Genomic DNA, 14,056 nt, shown 5'->3' on the forward strand with positions numbered 1-14,056 from the left:
ATATTTTGAAATCTGAAGGCACAGTCTGATATCACAGGGCAGTACTTGCAGTGTTGCTCTGTGGACTGGCAGCCAGAGCCCGTGGCAGAAGCAGTCTTCATCCACTCTGAGAGATTTTTCTTTTTTTTCTTTTTCTGGGCATTTCCTGTAAGGCGAGATGAAGTTTGAGAGATTGCCTGGAGATATTTGATACTTGTTTCTGGAACAAATGCAGTTATTATTGATTCAGAAAATTTGCTTGGGATTGTATTTAATTCTAGTTTGAAAGTTTTCTGTCTTTTTTCTTCTTTTGACTTCATTCCCAGGGCAGCTATAGCAGGGCCGAGTACTGTGCAAATGTTACGGGCTGTGTTGTGGCCTGGTTTGCAGCTTCCTGTCTCTACCAGGTTGCTGACAATGCTGCTGTTTCTTCGGGGCTGCAGAATGACCACTGAGAGTTAAAGCTGGCAGCTCTTACAATCTTGCCTTTTGCTTTTCTAGCTAAGCAAGGCATCTGCTATTTGCTGTTCTTTGACTCTCTCCCTGCCCCCACGCCATACAGGGCTTGCTGTGTTTGGTGGGTTTGAAAATCTCTTTTACGCAGCAGGTTTTGTGTGAGTACGACTGCTGGAAATGGGTTTCAGATGTTTCCCCAACTCAGTCCTGGGCCTGCATCTTGTAAGCTGATGCGTTTCTATAGGAACGGTATGACATCTCTCCCGCTACTCCCCCAGCAGCTCCCTCTCGAGCATGCCCAGTGCAAGCCTTGACTTTGGCTCAACTATCAGTGTGCAGTAACAGGCTGCACATATGGGACTATGAATGCGGTTCCTGATGAGCTCCAACTCTTTGTCTTTGGGAGGAGGAGGAAGAGGTCGTGCCCAGAGCTGGCGGCTCTGCCCTGTGTCCTCTGAGACCCTCGCCTGTCGGTGGGCTTGTGGAGAATGCTCGCTTGTTTGGCCAGAGGGAATTTACTGGATATTCTTCAGGAGGGCTTCACGGAGGTAAATGCATGTCCCAAGTCTCACACAGACGTTTCTGGGGCAAGGCAGCATGCTTTTGTGCAGCATCTCTCAGGAACTGCTATGTGTCCCAGTGCTTTGAGTGCTTTGAGGAACAGAGGAGAAAAACGAGCAAGATTTCAGGGTGGATTGCTGCTTACTAACAGAAGGGCATACGGGGCAGCTCAGCCAGGGGTCTGCAAATCAATAGTTTTTTGAAGAGTTTGTGGCTGTTTTACAGCTGGTATTTTTAGCTTGGAGTTTTTATTCTCTTTGCAGCGCTTTACTGTTGTACCGGTAAATAATGTAAACTGCAGCAAGGTTATGGAGCACAGTTTATTTTATAGAATTGACTCCTCTCCCAAGTATATGAAGTCTCTATGTCTGAAGGCTGTTGGAAAACCTATAAATCAGCTTTGTGGCTGCACTTTTTTTGGGAGAGGCTGACAAAGAGCAGGCTGGCTGGTTTTTTTTCCCATCTTGTTCTGTAGCTTGAATCTCTTGGGGACTGAAATTCATCTTGATCAGGAAAATCTAATCTTAAAAGTGTTCTTCATGTGCTTATTCTGCTGTTAGGGAGACTAATAAATCATAAAATAAGGAGTGAGAAGTACTAAGAAATTCCAGAGATGGGAATCATGTAACTGCATGGAGAGTGCATATTGCCATCAGCTTCCCTCTTCAGAGTGCGCAAAGATTAGTTCTGTTGGACTCTCTGTAGACTCAGTACAAAATGCCAGGGCAGCCACTGCCTGGCTGTGCATTGTGCAGACCATGCTGGAGCATGATTTCCTGTCTGTAAGCTGAAAAGGAAGGAAAATTGTGGGGGCTTGTGCTGAAACCAAACAGCGGCTGCTATTTGGTTTCTCACCTGGTGGCAGGGATAGTCTCTTGGTGTGTTTTATTCTTTCTTAGAGCGCATAGCTTGTTTTTGTTTGTGTTCAGTGTTCTTCATCCTTGCAAAGCTCAGCTCCCACCTGACTGTTCTGCCCCATACTCCATTCTTCACAGAAAATGGAACATCCCTCTTGGGCTTAACAGCACCAGTCATCACAGGGAAAACAAAGTGGGTATGAAACTTGAGCCTCACAGCTTCATGCCAGCCACAGGTCTCCTTTGATTGCTCTGCGTAACTGTGTAAATACTCCATCCCCCCCTCCACAGAGTATCTCAGTCTCATTTTTAGCTAGCAAAGGTGTTGGTTTAGCTGAGGTTTATACTTCCTGTGCTTGAGAGCAGCAGATCCTTCTCAGGCATAAGCTAATAGTAACCTGTATATTAATAACATAATTAATAATGGGAGCAAAGAACAGTTTTGCATTCAGTGCTAACCCCACCATGACTGTCTGGTTTTACCACAGACTGCTCAGCTGTGGAAAAAAAGTCCCTCTCCCACAATAAAAACTGATTCACTCTCATGACTCCCACTTGGGATCTCTGCCACATCACACACTTCACATTATAACAGAAATAAAATTAAAATCAGTTTTGCAAGTGCAGAACCTATGGTACAGAGAGATTAAGTGACTTGCCAAGGACATGCATCATGTCGCAGACACAGTTGGAAATGAGTGAGAAACCCCGTAATTCTGTGCCTTCTGTTTTGATCCACCAACTACACTTCCTCCTCTATCTCTTTGTACCTTAGGTGCTTATTTATAGAAGTCTGTGAATGTGAAAGAGTGTCCCAAGGTGTCTGATCCCAACGTAGCACTGATGTTAGAAGGCTGGAAGTGAGTGGCTACTAAACCTAATGTTTGGGTATAAAAACAGATTCAAGATAAAACGTCAGACTTAATTTAATAAAAGCAGTGAATTGGGGTATTGCAGGAATTGCCTTGGTGATACATTGTCTGTTCTTTTGATAGAGCATAATTTCTGGCCAGGTGGCTCTTTTAGTGACTAGACACCTTGAAATAGAAGGATGCACTTTCCAAATCTGTGCATTAACATACACAAGTAAGTAAGTTGCTAGCAAGCTCCTAGTTGTATGTGCAGAGCTCAGGTGCAACCCTACACATGCTTGGGACATAGAGGCCAGGTATAATTCCAGTTCTGTAGGGATATTGATTGTGTGTCTCTATATTGCACCTTTGGTCAATAATCCATGCCTGGAAAGTTACCCAATACAACAAAGATGCTACAGACAAGTTTCTTTTGTTCCTTTGCATTCTTTTCCCTCTCTGTCCATCCTGCTGGCTGAAAGCCACCCTGCCAGCCTCATTATCTGATGAGCGTGGATGGAGAACGCAGCATTGTTGGTCCTTGTGCAGCTAATGTTTGTTCTGCTTCACAGATCATCTGTTAGATTGATGCTTTCTCCATGATGAACATAATCACAGATTGCTAAAGGGGCCCTGTAAATTGCAAGTTCAGGCCAGTGTATTTCCCTTCGCTTTCAGAGTCCCTGGCCAAAATATGTTGTGGGCAGTGTCACCTGCAGACATCTAAATCAGGATGACTTTTGTTTAATATTGAAATGCAGCAAACTACTTGTGTGGGCATCATGCAGCTCCTGTCCGTCTCCCATTAGTGGACTAACCTGCCTTGAAGGTGTTTTCCTGCTATTTATTGAGACTTATCCTGCTCTGAGGCAGCTAAATAATTCAGTCCCACAGCTGGATGGTGGCATGGGAATGTATGGCTGCTAAAAGCAGTAGTTTATAATGCAAGGAAACCATAGGGGGCAGGGTCTCCCCTGTGGTGACTCTGTCCATGTGGCCTCAGCTTGTTCTCTCTCCTTGAGGAAATGCAGTTTACTTGAGATTCGTGCTTATGCTTCTGTCAGTTCTTTACAACAGATGGGGCACACAGAAATGTGTCAGAAATGGGCCTGACAGCTCCAAGACATTAATGTGTCTGTATTTTAACAATAATATACCTTCTCTTTTTCAGGTTGGAAGATCATTTCCTCTGGCAATCTTAATTATGTAGTTGCTTGTGTGCAATGAGTCATTTGAAATAGCTATTTTTTCCCTCTGAGATTATGTTGAACAACAGGCCTGGGATTGGCTCCTCTCCAGAGAGTGAAATTTTTACGAGCCCAAGCAGAGATTGTTTTGAAATCGGGGTCTCCCAACAACAGCAAAGTGAAATGCAAGATTACCACAAAAGGGTCTGTCTACACGGGGAAATACCTACGCATTTTGCTATGTCAGAACTGCTACCCCCCAGCGGTACGTACGCAGGAAGTGGTGCAGTGCGGGTAGGGCTCTGTGTTCTCTCCCTAGTAGGCTGCTTATTGCCTGCCCCCTCACCAAGTGCTTCATGTAATATTTTCCCTAAAGTAGTGGGTTCTTAGCTGAGTGGCATCTGCAATAGGTATTTCCTGGATTTCCCACATGTACAGTCTCTCTCCCTCACCCTCACTCTTCAAGGTTTGCTGTATCTCTTTGTGGACTTGAGGTGATTAGATGACATCGTATCTGTGAGATCTGAATCCTTGCTGTGGTAAATGACCTGCATTCAATTTTGGTTTGCTTTTCTGGTCGAAGTAATTTTCTGGCAGTATAGACTTGCTACTGTCTTGTTCTGGCAGCTGTTCTTTTCCCCTTGGTGTAATATCCATGATCTGTGATGAAAATGTCTCTGCTACTGCGATCTTAGCAGGAGAAACTTGCACTCACCGTCTCCTTGCAATGAATGCTATTTATAGCTAATAGGATTCACAATGAAGAGAGCTGGTTTGACTCCTGTCTCCCTTGTCCAGTTCAGCCCATTAGGACCAGCCTGTAACTAAATGCTCCCTGTAGTACTGAATCCCTCAGAGCCCGGGTTTCACTGAATACATGACACTCTTCAGGGATGCTGCTGTTTTCCACATAGTAGGGCCAAGTCTCATTTCACATCAGCTTTGTTTTGGTATGAGTCCACTAGTATTTTACATCTGTTCTATGCTGTTAAAGCTATGGGATGGTCAGGCACACTTGTTTAAGGCTTGGCCAGAGTGAGAAAGGCTGGGATCTGAAGAACCACCTGAACCTTGCCAGGTTGCCTGTCTGGTCTGCAAGAGGCTGGGCAGCTGCTGCATTGTGATTCTGCTAAGCCTCAAGTACGGACATCAGAAAACACAGCTGGGGTTTCCCACACCTGGATTTACATGGAGATGTACTTTAGCAGACAAATGCTTGCTCTAGCAGGAATTCTTATCAATTTTTCTCAAAGCCCTTGTGCCTGGCCAGCAACAGGACTATCAGCAAGGGAAGGATGTATTTGCTGTTATGTAGGATTAGGAATTGAGCAGTTAGGATTCAATCCCTGCTTGAGGTTCACTGTATATCTAAGCCAGGCTGTTACTTGGTTGCAGAGCAGTGGCTGTCCTTTGGCAGGGTGTATTACAGTGCATTTGCACAGTAACAGGCAAAGATTTATTGTTATCAAAGCATTTTACAAGGAACATAAAAATTAGTACAGCTGCTTTATAGCTAGAAACTGAGGCACACAAAGGTAAAGTCGGCTGCCAAATTCACAGCAAGTCATTGGCAGAGTGAGGAACAGAGTCTGTGTCTTAAATGTGCCTTTAGTGCCCTTCATGCTGGACCAGGCAACCTCACTGGGTGTCCCTTCCCCTTTTCTTCATACAAAAGGTTCTTGCCTGCAAAAAGCACTGTTCAGTCATACTGTGTGCTCAGTCTCTCCACAAAGCTTCTTTTCCCTGTCTGTACAGGGCTAGTGACTGCATTCTGCTAAATAAGGAACAATGCTTCTTTTCTTTCCTGAAGCATCAGGGAATGTCTCAGTGCAACTTGTTTTGACAGACCTTAGACATTTGGGTGTAGTGGAACCATTTGATAATTCAGGGTGAATCATGTGCTCCCAAGTACTGGCTGTTTACACTAAAAGATCTCTTGCGGCTCAGCTTTTTGCCTGTATGCTTGTATAGAAACACTGCCCGTGTGAGAAAAAGGCCTCAAAATATCAGATTGGGGAAAATGCAGAGGCACTAAAACATCTTGGAAAAGTGCCAGAAATTATCCCTGAAGCAGCAACCTGACTTCAGATGGCAGTGACATTTTGGGGTGTGGATGTCTGACTGTTGATTCAAAGAAACACATTCTAGCAAGATTCATTTTACATTAATTTCTACCTGCTAGACTTCTGGAGTAGTTGCTGCCTGCAGTGATGCTGAATTTGTTTAAGGAACAGATATAATCTTCAGATTTCTGAACATAAAAAGGGTGCACAGAACTGCCACTGTGGATGTGGAAGGTATAGTGAGTAATTCCAGGATTTTTACAAACAGGAGATCAGATTTAAAGGAGGTATAGGTAGAAAACAGATTAATTGCAGGGAGAATGCTTGTGTGTGGTGTTTTGAAAGTGACAGGCAAAATTACTGTTTTAAAGAAGCGCACTTGGATACCACTGACAGAAATATCCCTATCTGGCAGATGGGTGGCACAAGTGAGATCACTGTCTGACAGCAAGGATATGTCTTGGCAAAAGATCAATAGAAGGAAAATTTTTCTTATATTAAAAGGGAAAATGGAATCATCAGGCTTTTGTTCCTCACAAATTAAATAACTCTTGTTCTACACAGATAAAAAGCTGTCAGACATGCATTTCTTGCCATTTGCCCACCTAGGCCCGGTTTCTTGGGAGGAGACTCAAGGTTAGTTATTATTAGGTTGCAACAAACTACTGAGCATAACTGTCTTTCACATGTGAGTGGTGCTGCTGGCTTCATGAACTGTTTAAAGAGATCATACATTTGCATCTACTAAGCTCTTCCAAAGGGACTCTAAAGTGCAACACTAAATTAATAAAATGGCAGTATATATAGGCACAGGTAAGAATTACTTCATCCTGAACTGAAAGTTGTATGTCTCTGGAATGGAGCATGACATCTATTGGCTGTGCAACAACAAGTAAAAATCAAAATGGTAGAAAGAATTTAGGGAGTTTGAATGGAATTGGGTCTTGCTGTTTAACACGTAAGCTGTTCCTGTTAATGGGTGAAGACTGTGAAAGATGTGGAAAACTTTTCAGTCAAAAATTACATGTCCTGCTGGATAGCTGGGCACTCTGGAAATTCTTGCTATTGTTTGCATTCAGGCAACATGTGAAACACACCTTCAGCTCTAAAATTCATCCTTTACAGACTTTCCAGCACTTGAGCTGGCATCTGAAAGTCTGCCAGTGAGCTGCTCTCTTAGTAGACCAGACACTTGTTCCCCTCCCAGTAACAAGTGGTAGTTTAGCCAGGATGCCACAGGCAACTGTCATTTCAACCCAGCAGTACTGCCAGGATTTGAGCAAAAACTGCTGCTCTTCTCCCTCTGGAGACGAAGACAGTGTTCTCCCCATCCTGACATTCTGAATGAATGGCAGAAGCAGTTCCTGTGTGAGATCTGTGTTTAGAAACCTGCGTACAGAGAAGAGGATTTAATCCTTTATATTTGTTCTGAGCACCCAGGATGACAGGAATGTCTCTAAAGTATTTCTAAAGATCTGGCGAAAGCCTTCTAAAGTTGCAGGTACTTGCTTTCTAAAATCTTTGCACAATCCTGAACAGTCTATGAATGGTGGTCAGACTCAGTGGTTTCAATGTTGTCTGGACTAAGAGATCAGAAAGCAGAAGACTGACCTTTATATTCTTGAATCTGGCTAGAGAAACAGATGGCTACTGCTTGAAGTGAATTCACTGAACCGAAGAAACAGTTTATATTAAGATGAGGAAAATGCAACTCAGTGTGCCTAGAACAGCAAAGGTTAAGGGCATTGTTGGGCTGCTCTTCCCAAAGGTTTGTGCTACTTGAGTCTTTGAAATTGACCTTAGAAATTATAGAAAACATGTGCTGGCTAGAATTTAATGGAGAGTTCAGGATAATCCTTCTTTCTGGGTCTCAGCAAATCAGTGAAAAATCCTTGTCCAGACATGTTAGGGTGTTGGAAATGTCCATGTTTTCACTCAGATATGGGTGAAGGGTTAAGGAGCTCCTAGTCTTTTGAAGCTCACACACTATTTCTGTCTCCTGGTGTGCACCAGGTTGCATGGGTGCCTCCTTTTCCAAACTGTGTTGCTGTACTGAGGCATCTTCTGTGCTTGAGACAGGCTGTTTATAGAAGATTTCAAAAATACACATCAGACCAAAAGTTATTTTGAATGAAGTTACACCTTCTGCTTTAAAGTAAGTGTTTTATGAAAGAGAAGTCCTGTGGGTGCATATGGTCTTTCTGGCATCACTGTGGTCATAATTGGGTGGTTTTCACTGTTGGATGTATCAGGAGCTATCTCAATACATTAAACAGCCTGAATCACATTTAAGCAGCAATTCTGAACAAAAATAAATCTGCTGCTGGCTTTGAGAGCAGAGAGAAACATTTTCTTTGCTTGTGAGTTTTTATTTTCTGCTTTTACAAAGGCCTTCTCAAACAAAAACAACAAAAAAATCAAACTAGAGGAACACTGGATGGAAAATTACAGTTCCCATCTAATTAAGGTAATGTCAGAAAGCTTAGAAATCATACAAGGCCTTAAACATTACATCCTGATGCAATTAGGCTAGCCTTTGAGCTTTGCTGTTGCAGACATTTGATTCAGTGCTCTGAACAGACAGGACGCTAAATGCCTTTCATACTGGGACCAACCTCATAGCATGAGGGCTGTTGACCTTGTTAGACCTGGTGCTTGGGCAGTGTCTGTAGGGTATAAAGGAAAAGCAGCGTAAAGATTATGAGAAATATTATTCTTCCAGGCTGATTCTGTAAATCCAACAAGAAGGATAGATACAAATTCATCAAATGAACACAGGAAAGTAATCTCTTCCTAGAAGCAGACAGTGTCATGGGAGTCTACTGTAACATGATAGCGAGGAGGTCAGGCCCTTTTAAGGCATCTGCCTGCTAAACAATGATTTTGTCCAAGAATGAAGATTTGGCCAACTTCAAAACGTGCAATACCATAATCTCAGAGGAGGTGAAAATTAACTGTATACAGTGTAATGTAGATGGCACTGATAACAAAGGACAGAGTAGCATATGAAGGTATTGTGATCTGCCTATATTTACTGTCAGGCAGACTGGACTGATGGCTGAAAGGGGAGAAACATGAGCCATAAGCAGCAGGTGGTGAATTGCGCTGGTTAAATGAGAATAGAAAGGACACCTACAACTGGCAGGAGATTTGCAATAGAGTTGCTGCTTTTCTTCCACCTGTGGAAAGTACTAGATAATGACAGGTAACTGTAATTATCAGTAAGGGATTACAGCCACTGAGAAAAATGTGCTGACCCTAGAAGGGTGTTTTCCTCCTGTGTATCATTGGCTGTCAATTGAAAGCACAAAGATACATGCTCCTGACCTCCACAGCTGTTTCCCTATTACTAGTAGGTCTGAGGCACTTCTTCAGGGTATGTGCTGAATAAGTGATCCAAAGTAAAATCCTGCTCTGAGATGTGTTGTGCTTACTGAAGTGCTAACCTGTAATTTGTCAGCAGAAGCGCCTGCAAATTGGGAAATTCTTTACAACTGCAGGTGGCCCCTAGTATCTTGCTTTAAAAATCTTCTCCTGTTCTGCAAAGTCTGTTAAGACTTCCAGAGTGACTTGGATGTAAACACCCTGCAATAACGTGCCTAGGAGCTGAAGCAATCTGGGCTCCAACTCCCTTCAGGTAAGAGAGCTGCTCTTCCCATTGCAAGGTACAGGTAAACCTGGCCTTTTTTTGGAACACAAAGCTGTGTTAACATAAATAGGATTAAGCTTAACTCCACCATAATCCTAATAACATGTGCTCTGCATAGTAAATCTTAGACTAGGCTGATATGTTTTTGTTCTGAAAATCCTGGTTTTGAAAGAAATACTGTTGCAGGAGTAGAGCAGTATGAGCCCTCTCAAGTCTAAGATTTGGCTGAACAGAAGCTCAAACCAAAATGCAGGGAGAAGCAGAAAACTCCTGAAGAGTCAGTAGTTGAAGGGAGGATTATTCAGCTAATTATTCAATGAAGAGCATGAGCTAGACAGAACAATAGCTGTTCCCTCTCTGATTACTCTTGGCAATAGCTGTCAGCCATACCAGGTTATAAACAACAAGGGGGATGTTCTAGGGATTGATTTGTTCAATCCTATGAAGTTTGGAGGTTCTGTAGGACGCTGTAGTAGCATAGGTACAGTATCACAGAAATTGGTGTAATGGGTCCCACAGGATATTTCCCCTCAACTAGAAAGACAAAAGTTAATCAAGAGGAGTGCTAAGAATTTGAGAAGCTGTCAGAGCAGGGGACCTGAGCAGGTTTGGGGGACTACTGGGTCCAGCCTTCTAGGCACAAAGGCTCACTCTGCATCCTTTACTCAGTCTGGGTTGTGTTCTCCTGTTTGCTCTGCCTCTGGGGTTATTGCCTCTTTTTTTTATTTAAAAGGCACAAAATGTAATGGCCTACTCTGTTGTCAGGAAGCAGTGTGAAAGCACAGGGGGGACAGCCTTGCAAAAGGAAAGGAGGAGTACTTTCGAGATGTGTCATTGGTGACCTTGTTTGTTCCCAACCTCCTTTCTTTCCTCCTTGGAGTGTTGTTGACTAAGAGGAGCTGAGACTGGATGAGGCACATGCATCGTTTGAGCTGAGATGCCTGCAGCCACAAATGCTGATTGAGCATGTGTTTTTGGTGTGAGTATTTCTGTGGACAAGTGACAAGCACAGGCTAGAGAGTATTCTTGTGGGGTGGAATAGGCTATGTAGAGCTTCTGTTCTCATGGCAGAATACATCCTAGCAAATCTCTGTTATCTCTGTGCTGGAAGATACCTGGAGTACTTTCCAGAATAGATACCACGAATTATGTCCATCCAAGTAACAGATCATATTGCTGTGGTAGTACTTGGGGCTGTTCTGTTGTGAATTGAGATAGCTGTCTTGGGTTTTGAAACAAATGGAATTCTGAGGGAGTGAAACAAGTGTTTCACTTTTTTTAATGGGTCTGATCCATTAACTGAATCTGTGGCTGTGGATCAAGGCCTTGTGCTTGTGTTGGAGGTGTAGGGCTTTAAGGTATGGCCCACAATGTCCTTGTTATTGCCCAGTTCATGCCACCTGTTGGGGAAGCCACAGAGAGTGGTGAAGCAAAGCATTTTTGACTCACTAGCTTAAAAACTGCTATTGGGATTTCTGCTGAGTAGCTTGGGGGGCTTGTTCTTTCATGCATTTAACACCACTTTACCATTTTTAGGTCACTAAACTTTTATATCTGTTATTTTCTTGGTAAGTTCAGTCACCCGCTCACCTCAGCTGCCAGAAGTGACAGCTTACTCCCTGGGTTTTCTGCTTTGCAGCAATCCAAGTCTCTTGCTAAAGTCATTACATCTTCTAGTTTTGGATACAAAATCAGGAAATGCTCATCAGTCCAACAGTCTGAACTTCTGCAGGAAAATCTTTCACTGGGGGGAGGGGGGCGGTGGGCAAAACCAACCAAACAACAAAGTAAGTCTGCTAATGAAGTGTAAGTCTGCAGTATTACAGCAACTACTGATAGGAAATTACTTTGTAATGGTGACATCCAGATTCCATTGCCTCAAAATCCTTCCTTTAATAATCATTATTTAATATGTTACTCCAAATCCCAGTGCACTTACTTTTTTTTTTTCCTAATAATAGCAATGTCAACCTTCTCATGCTTTTAAGAGATAGACTAGAAGTTTGCCAAAAATGCTTTCTTATGAATGCACGAAGAATGTTCAGAGAAAAGAACTAGAAAACAAACTGCTTGGTGAAAGGGTCTATTTTTTCCTTTGAATGAAAACAGAAGTGTATGAATGGAAGAACCATACAGACTCCTATAGAATTTGCAAATTTGCTGTAGGCTGGAGGAGGCTGTGCCCTTGTGGAATTAGTACAATATAACAGTTTAGAACTTTGTAAAATGATTTGAAAAACTACAACAAGGTAGTAAACACAACTGTAATAAGTTTATTTCCCTAAATTACATAGACTTCAGATGCAGTTTTCATGCTGCAACCCTATTTGGTACCTCTTTACTTATGAATCTAGGTATTTCTGTAATGATGCTGTATTACTGTAAACAAACCTAATTATTTTCTCTGGTACTTGTTTGAATAAATTAAAGCTTTATTGAATCTGTGTAATAGAAGGCTTGTGGTCTCTCTGGCTCTGGTGTTACTGTTGTGAGACTGAACCTCAATACCCACATGATCAGTTAAAATACAATTGCAAGAGGTGGGGGTGCTTTTTGCAGCTGGCAAGAGTTACCACTGCTGTTCTGAAAAATCAGCACAGGATCATCAACTTGTGCAAGAGAGAGAGAGAGAGAAAGTCAAGGCTTCTTGATTCTCCACAGTAGCCAGTTTCATTAAGTAGAAAATAAAGACCTCTGAAACTGGGCAGGCAAAACTGATGTGCATCGTTGCTATTACAGCCAAAGAAGAGCATGCAGATCCAATCCACGTGACAGGCCAAGTCTGCTCCAGCAAGCATGCATCAGATCTGCCACTTCTTCCTTTTTTTCAAAAGCCATCAGGCAGTCCCCCAAGCTCATCTCTGTTCTGCTCTCCAGCTGTCTGCTGAGTGAGTGGAACTGATTGAATACAGGTCCAGTCACCTTTCTGAACCAGCAGACCAAACCACGGTGTGATTAAAGTTGGATTTCCTATGTCAGGATAATTAAGAGTGAAGCTGTGATCAGATTGTGACTTTGATGGGCTGTAAAAGCATAAACTCTGACTGACATTGCTGAGATAATATGGAATGGAGACTTAAAACCTGCTGCATTGGCAGAATAATGGGAAGCTTAGTGAAAAAGGAGGTAATCCCATAAATGGATCAGTTTGTTTACCTTCCATGTACCACACCAGCCCTGCTCAAAGGGATTTCAGTGTTACCAGTGCTCCTACTAGCCATGGAAGTGCTACTGAGAGGGGAATGGAAAGGGAAAGGTCATGTGAGTCTGCTCTTTGCCTTTCAGTCACTTAACGCCAGATGGATCTCCACACTCACCAGAAGCCTGAGTTTCAGTTTCCATGGTCTTCCCCTTGTGGCAACGCATACAGCTCTATGAAGCAGCAACCAGTATGACCTGCTGGAAGGGCAGTGCTCCTTGCTCTCAGGTCTTGCAGGTGTTAAGTGCTGTGGCAAGCCAGCTTCCACATGTACAGAAATAGAAACTGGGCCATTAGAAATGCTGATGCAGCTCCATGGAAATGGAGGAAGGGGTCTATAGGAGAGGGTGTCTCTTCCCTGTTGCGTGAACTGTTATAAATGAGCCGTGCTGGGAGCGTTAAGGAGGGAGGCTGTTGTTTCTTCCAGGAAATTTGTCCTGATTATGTCTTTTGGTAGGTGGCATAGTTTAATGGGAAATAACACAGGGTTTCTTGCTTCTGCATTGTGGGTTTTCTACTTTCTTGATAAGTGGAAGAAAATAGCGTGGATGGGACACTAAACGCTGTGAGTGAACCAATTCTGGCACCAAAAATGAGGGGATGACAGCATTGGTTTGGCACCAACCTAGATTAAATGTAATGTAAAGCTGTCTTCTCAGCTATGCTTAGATCATGAGTCCTGTCCTGCCTGCTTGCTCTTCCTGTCCTGGCATGGAGTGAGCTGCACCACTGTGTGCAGTGATGTCAGTCAGTGCTCAGCAGGTTTTGGGATGAGACCATTGGTGTTTGTTTTCAGGGGCAAAAGACAATGAGATCTGTGAAGGTGAAAGAGAAGAGTGAGAGCTATGCAACTTTCCCCTGAAATGGCAGTGATGTGCAAACATTTTGTTTTCTATTTTCAGCAACAACTACAGGCATATGTGGCCTGGGTGAATTCCCAGCTGAAGAAGAAGCCAGCAATAAAGCCAGTCCAAGACCTGAGACAAGATCTCAGAGATGGAGTCATTCTTGCTTTGCTCATTGAGATTGTAGGTCAGTAATGCCATATGGCACTATTTTTCATCTTGTAGTTTTAGATCTTGTGTAGAAGAGGCTGGCCTTGGCTCTGACATCTGTCAGGCGTACTGGCAGATGTTAATGATGGTGTCAGAGCTTGCAGGGGGAGGGGGGAAGGGAGTGACTTTAAAAGAAAACAATCATAAAGCAAATCATAAATGCAATTCTATTCAAGTTCTTATGCTTTAGCAGACAGTT

General features: G+C 43.0%; 1 protein-coding gene across 1 annotated transcript in view; it reads left to right on the forward strand.

Moving 5' to 3' along the window:
• The first annotated feature begins 923 nt into the window (after nt 1–923).
• The window catches only part of DIXDC1 (DIX domain containing 1), a 37,329-nt gene continuing 24,196 nt past the window's right edge, over nt 924–14,056 (forward strand). Inside the window, exons 1-2 of the mRNA XM_010575006.1 lie at nt 924–983; nt 13,705–13,834. Coding sequence (XP_010573308.1) covers nt 924–983; nt 13,705–13,834 — 190 coding nt within the window. The remainder of the gene's footprint in view (nt 984–13,704; nt 13,835–14,056) is intronic.

This window comes from Haliaeetus leucocephalus, unplaced genomic scaffold, assembly GCF_000737465.1.
Source record: "Haliaeetus leucocephalus isolate CR32 unplaced genomic scaffold, Haliaeetus_leucocephalus-4.0 Scaffold450, whole genome shotgun sequence".
In the NCBI taxonomy this organism is placed as follows: domain Eukaryota; kingdom Metazoa; phylum Chordata; class Aves; order Accipitriformes; family Accipitridae; genus Haliaeetus; species Haliaeetus leucocephalus.